This window comes from Barbus barbus (assembly GCF_936440315.1).
Source record: "Barbus barbus genome assembly, chromosome: 43".
Lineage (NCBI taxonomy): Eukaryota > Metazoa > Chordata > Actinopteri > Cypriniformes > Cyprinidae > Barbus > Barbus barbus.
The window spans coordinates 25,799,086-25,805,833 of NC_136721.1; the positions used below are offsets into that span (position 1 = coordinate 25,799,086).

Consider the following 6,748-nt stretch of genomic DNA (forward strand, 5'->3'; position numbering starts at 1 on the left):
AAACTTAATTCAAAACCTGCATGTTGTGTTTACTTGTGTTATCTTTGATTAATATTTAAATTTGTTTGATGATCTGAAACATTAAAGTGTGACAAACATGCAAAAAAATAAAAAATCAGGAAGGGGGCCAACACTTTTTCACACCACTGTATATATATATATATATAGGTATATGTGTGTGTGTGTGAGAAAAGATCATAAAAACTAATATTGACCTACTCAAAGTATGTATGACTTACTTTCTACTGCAGAACATAAAAAGATGCTTTAAAGAATGTTGGTGCTCAAACAACATTGAACCCATATGGCTTTCACTTTATGGACAAAGGAAAAGCACACACACACAAAACACAGAGACACTAAATATCTTCCTTTGTGTTCCACAAAGGATAAGTCAAACAGGTTTGGAAATATCATGAGGATGCGCAATTAATAAGAGAATGTTCATTTTTAGGTTAACTGTCCCTTTAAGACGGTTGGACTTAAGTAGCCTTTTACAATCCTTGTAATTATTTAAGTTTAAACCTCCCTTTACTGGCAAGTAAATTATACAAGCTGAGGTTTCAATTTCTAGGCATGTCTTCTCTAACACTTTCGTTTCCTCATAAAGACCCTCCCCTTTGAAAAGCTACATATGGTGCTGAAAGAGGAACATTATTTCATTCACCTCCTGATCAAAGATGGATCTGCAAGTCACAGTTTTTCTTCTGTTCGTTCTGTTCACTGCAGGTACAAAGACAAATATTGATTGTAATGTTATTGAGTACAAATATGGATCATTAATGTCACTCTCTTAACTACTCTCTCTGTTTTATTACTAAAGGACACTCTCTCAGCTGTTATAAGTGTCTGGGTATGACCGGTTCTTGTGCAGATCAAACTGTAGAAACATGTCTCACTGGATCTTCCAAGTGCATGAGTATGACAACAATGACACAATCTGGTAAGTCCAATATGATGAATTGAATTTCACTGTTATATTTGACTGATGGGGGTGCTGGTGTTTTTTTCTTTACTGGTGCTGCTGTAAATGTAATTTCTCACAAAATTTATAATTGTAATCAAAGAATATTCTATTTAGATTTTGGCTATTTAATTTGTTTCTCTCAGATTGTTATGCTAACAGTATAATTTGTATTCAAATTTAATCAATATTTGAAATGAGAAAATGCCACATTTTGACATTTATAAATATATTTTCCATCAAAACAATGTGTTGAAGAGGTCTTTTCTTTATAATTCCTGTTCTTAGGTGGCATTACTGCTAAATCGAAGGTTAAAACCTGTGCTCCTGACTGTATAAATGGGTACATGAGCTTCAGCACTGGAAAGACATCTTTAGCGTGCTGCAACACAGACAAGTGTAACGCTGAGGATGCTCCAGGTATTGTGCTTAATTGACCAAATGCAAAAAAAAAAAAAGAAAAAATAATTAAGGTCAAGACACATTTTACTTCCAAAGGACATCAGGAAATACAATACAGTGTGTGGCTTTTCAGCTGTGAATTGATTGAATGGTGGAGATAACAAGTGTTATGTCATTAGATGTTATATTTTGAACAGGAGATAAATCAATACATGTTTTCGTCCTGTAGATCCCTCTCATGACCCCAATGGAAAGACATGTTACTCTTGTGATGGACAGAGCTGCTCAAACATAATGAGCTGTTCAGGGAGTGAAACCCACTGCATTAAAGCAACAGGTGAGAATCTGGAAAAGAAAGAAGTCATTATTTTTATCGTTCTTATGTTTGAGCATTTGATACAGATCACATTTGCCAATTTCCAGCTTAGATAAACCTGTGTTTTCTTTATTTTCATCAGTGAGTTCCGGAGGGCAGTCAGTAGTTGTAAAAGGCTGTGCCTCACAATCTATTTGTGATGCCACAACAGCATCGATTCCTGATGTTGGGACCTTCTCATGTTGTGAGGGGAATCTGTGTAACGGTGCTAAAAGTGTCACTCAGAGCTTCCTGTTCCTCGGCTGTTCTCTGCTCTCCTTCATGCTGTTGCACTGAATCCAGCAGCTCCATCAGACACACTGTACTGAACATAGAGCTTGTCATTTCTTTGTACAATGAATCTTTTGTGTCCTGATTTTTTTTTTTTTTTTTTGTGGTGACATTGTCATCTGACATTTTTAAAAATAAAATACTATGGAAAACGGGGCTTATGATTGTCTGATTGTCTTCTGGATCATTGCCAAGTCAGCTGTCTTCTTCATTATTGTGGTTTCAAAGAACAAGAGATACCAGGAATTTATACTGTAGGGATGGTCATTTAATGAAACTCAAATATAAATATTCTAATATTTTGAGATAATGGATTTTTGACTTTCATGAGCTATAAGCTCTAATCATAAAAATTGAAAAGTTTTGAAATGTTTTACTTTACATGTAATGATTCTAGAATATATGAAAGTTTCACTTTTTGAAATAAGTTACAAAAGAAAAATTAACTTTTTTACGAGATTCAAATTTTTCGAGATGCAAGCATGTATCTATGGCCAGCACTCTCACCCTTTTGTACAACAGCAGCTGCTCCGGGCACGTGATCTTACCTAAAATCTGATTGGACGGCCTGTTTCATCGCGGAGCAACGGGGAAAATATCGTCACACAGGACGAAAAAATAAGCTTTTTCACGCCGCGAATGATCGCGCTTAGTGTGAACCCTAAAAAACTAATTACACTTCCAATATGGTTTTGGTCATTTAAGGTAGTTGTTATCCCACTGATATACGTTCAATTGTTCAGTTTTGTGATAAGTTTTAGCTAGTAATTTGATGCTATAAAAACAGGTGTGTCGTTATGGTTGATTGGGTCTAAGGCATTTGCCCAACACTGTTCCTGGTCAAACCCTGATCAAACACACGTCTGTAATTATCAAGTGCTCCTTCAGATCCTAAATAATCGGTTCAGTTGTGTTTGATCAGGGCTGGAGCTGAACTCTGCAGGAAGGTAGATCTCCAGGAGCAGGGTCTATGGTGTGGACAGAGCCGCTGAGAAACAGAGTTAGACACTCCCATAGTCTTCCATAGGAGCTGAAGAATACAGAAGTAAAGCGTGTCATGGAGAAGCAGTTCCAAACAACCAATAGTTCCAGCATTGAAGCCCATTCATTTCAGTGTTTCTCAAGCACACTCACCAGACTGTTGAGGAAATTACAGCAGTTTTTTTTATTTTAACACATTAGTTTTCTTACCTTATAATAGGCAGTTATGCTATATTTGCAGTTAGATAATATGAGAAACACCTTAACTGCGATCATAAGATGCTAGTTGTCATATTTTTAAGTTTTTAGTCTTTCTGCAATCTTTCTCTCCCTGTTGAATGGGTTTCAGTGAAGACTGCCCATTAAAGGAATACAAGAAAGAGTTTCCCTGAATGCAGTTGGTTGCTTTGTGTTTTTTTAAAATGTTATTTTAAATTATTTTATTGGATTAAATTCCGTATTTGCTGGCTTTTTTAACATTCACTTATATTGTCTTCTTATATCCAAGTATTATAATGACATTTATATGAGTAATTAATCTTTTTTTTTTTTTTTTAAGCAAAACTTATAAACATTGAATAAATAAATAAATAAATAAACCATGGCATTACATAGGAATATGTAGTCTTAACTCATTTACTATTGGACCAGACAATTATTATCAGAAGACTACAAAGTACGCAAAAAGAGGTGGCAGTGGTGCCGAGTAATAGACAAGATTCAAGAGTTTTATTCGTCACATACACAATTATACAGAGTATAACCAGCAGTGAAATGTAGGTCAGGTCCGCTCCAAGGACAGTGCAATTATATAGAATACAAATATTAAGAAAAAGAAAAGTAGAAAAAAAATAAAATAATAAAATAAAATAAAATAAAATATAAATATAAATGTGCAGGTCAGTATGTTGTTGACTTAGATAGTAATAAAGAGGAATGTGCAAAAAGTTGTACAGGGTATTTAAATAGCTGCAATATGAGGTAGAAAAAATTATGAATAGCTTATTGATATAGTGATAATTATATCAATAAATTTACGACATATAGATGGGTATTAATATTCTAGTCAAGCAATCTTATGAACAATATGAACAATTATTTAACCAGGGTTTTGGCCACCAAACGCCTTTAATTTGCACTGGAATTTAAAAACATTTTCTCCATTTTAACCCTAAATACTATGCTAATTGTAATATAATAATAAGCATTAGTTTACAAGAAGAGGCTTGGTCGGCCAAAATGTTATATAGTTGCAGAAAAACAATTCCACAGGAAGTGGTGAAGTCATGCAGTCCGTAACAGACAGATCGTAAACAACTGGTCTGACTCAAATGGCTTTTCAGATCAGATCAGATCTTTATTATTGTCATTGCATATGCACATACAACAAAATTATGTTAGAGCAATCTAATTAGCAGCATTAAAATAAAAAAAGTAATATTTAACATTACACACATTACCATTATAATACATTCAACCCATAATATAAATACATACTCTAAAAATATAAAGAATATAAAAACACTAAAACACAAGCTATTGCACAGAAATCATTCATTTGTGCCCATAGTCCATTAGCCACACACTCAAAGGTTCGAAAGTCCATTATTGCAATTAGCCCATGTGTTACAGCTTGTTTGCATATGTGTGTGTATGTTGTGTATATTGTATGCATGTGTTAATGTGTCAGTGTACATGTTTATAGGGGAACTGAGTGTTAGTGGTGTTGGTGGAGGTTACTATGATTTCTGCAGCCTGTCCACAGCTCTGGGGAAGAAACTGTTCAGTAGCCTGATAGTGTGTGTTCTTGGAGTTCTCAGTCTACCTGAGGGGAGGGTGGTGAAAAAGTAGTTTCCGGGGTGTGAGGGGACCTGCTGGATGTTTGTGGCCTGTGTGTGGAGATGATTTGAGTGGATATCACACAGGTTTGGAAGTGAGGAGCCGACAATCCTTTCAGCTGTCTTCACAACCCACTGTAAGTCTTTTTTTCTCCGCAGCAGTGCAACTAGAATACCACACAGTACAGCAGGATGTTAGAACACTTTCTGTTGTGCAGCAGTAGAAGCTGGTCAGCAGCTTCCGGGGAAGCTTGTTGCATCTCAGGGTCCTCAGGAAGAACAGTCTCTGCTGGGCTCTCTTAATGATGCCGGTGGTGTTCAAGCTCCAGGTCAGGTCCTCAGTAATATACACTCCCAGAAGCTTGAGCAGAAGAGATGGGCCTTTACGTGGAAGCTTAATCTAATGTTAACCTAGAAAAATGTGTGCTATTGAAGTGTCTGTGTGGAGTGTAGAAGCACGCTCACTGCAGGACAGATGGAGGCGCCGGTGCACTCACTTGCTCTTAAAATACTTCCTCATTTTTGCTCATACAGATAAGAGTAATACATCTTTCAAATCTGTAAAGACTCTACGTTTATTTGTGTGCACTCACAATAACAACAAAATATTGCGCTTGTAAAATAAGGAAAGCAAACAGGATGCATTTTCTGCCTTGACCTCTGAAGTTGAATGTGAAACTCTGTGTATACTTACTTTACAGATATGATAAATATCTATAGAGCAGCGGCGGACTGGGACAACATTTCTCACACTCATCCAGGCCATCCCATACAACCACAACAAATTTTGAAACCACAGACAACAATATTTTTTGTATGGCCATCATCATTTATCACATTTAAAAAAAAAGAGTTTAAATCTCTAGGCTGGGGTCGAGGAAAATAATTAAAGGGGACATTAGATGCCCATTTTCCACAAGTTGGTATGATTCTTTAGGGTGTACATGAAAAGTCTACATACTTTGGTTAAAATTTCTCAATGGTAGTGTATAACAACACCCTTTTGTTTTGTACTCTATTCACAGAGACCCATTTCGGTGCATGTCTCTTTAAATGCTAATGAGCTCTGCTCGCCCCACCCATTTCTTCTGTGGGGTGACGAGCAGTTCTCGGACACTGTTAAAGGTTAAAGTGCCCCTATTTTGGGTAATGAAAGGTTCATATTTTGGTTTTGGGAGTCCCCAACAACAGGTTGACATGACTGCAAGGTCAAAAAACACTATCATTGTCTTATAATATGCATTTATTTTTACCATATTTGCTCAACGACTCCCAAGTGATTCGCTCAACGATTCATTTTTCCAAACCTTTCCTTTGCGTGACGCTAATCTGCGGTGACTGGTCTGATTGGTCTCATTTTGATTTCATCTCGCCTGTAATGCCTGATAAAGCAGCATTTGTGAGCACAGTGCTGCTTTCTGTACAGCATTACCAGGGAAACTGCTATTTTTAACGCTATCCAAAAGCAGCACCTAGTGGCAAAGAATGAATTTGCATTTTCATTCAGAGCAACGCAAAAAGACCAACAAGTGGAAGGGCAATATACTAATGTGTCATGTTGACGTAAATATGAAACGGCTTGGGATTCGTTTTAAAAATGACTCATTTCAATGATTCAGAGTCGACTCTGAATGACTTGAGAGACAATAACTTTATAAACGTGCACTTTCCGATTTAAAACTTTACAGGATGTTTTCATTCACTTAGAGCTGTGTTACACACTGCATGAAAGCTCATTTTCAAATATCCATAATAGGGTTACTTTAACTTTAGCCGCATTCATCATGAAACGTGCTAACTAGCACATAATTAGGAAAGGCAATTTGCAAAGATTCATAAAAAACCTTATACTCAAGTTCTTCTGTAGGTGAAGCTGGATCACGAATGATTCGGGCAAACAGACGCATTTAGATAGAT

The 6,748-nt window shown here is 36.3% G+C and overlaps 1 protein-coding gene across 1 annotated transcript; it reads left to right on the forward strand.

The window, feature by feature from the left end:
• Window positions 1-392: 392 nt before the first annotated feature.
• LOC306862475 (urokinase plasminogen activator surface receptor-like) lies at window positions 393-2,168 on the forward strand. The gene is made up of 5 exons (XM_079405290.1): window positions 393-729; window positions 824-943; window positions 1,253-1,384; window positions 1,596-1,703; window positions 1,825-2,168. Exons 1-5 carry the CDS (start codon window positions 681-683, stop codon window positions 2,016-2,018), a joined length of 603 nt encoding a protein of 200 aa, XP_079261416.1. The 5' UTR covers window positions 393-680; the 3' UTR covers window positions 2,019-2,168.
• The last annotated feature ends 4,580 nt before the right edge of the window (window positions 2,169-6,748 follow it).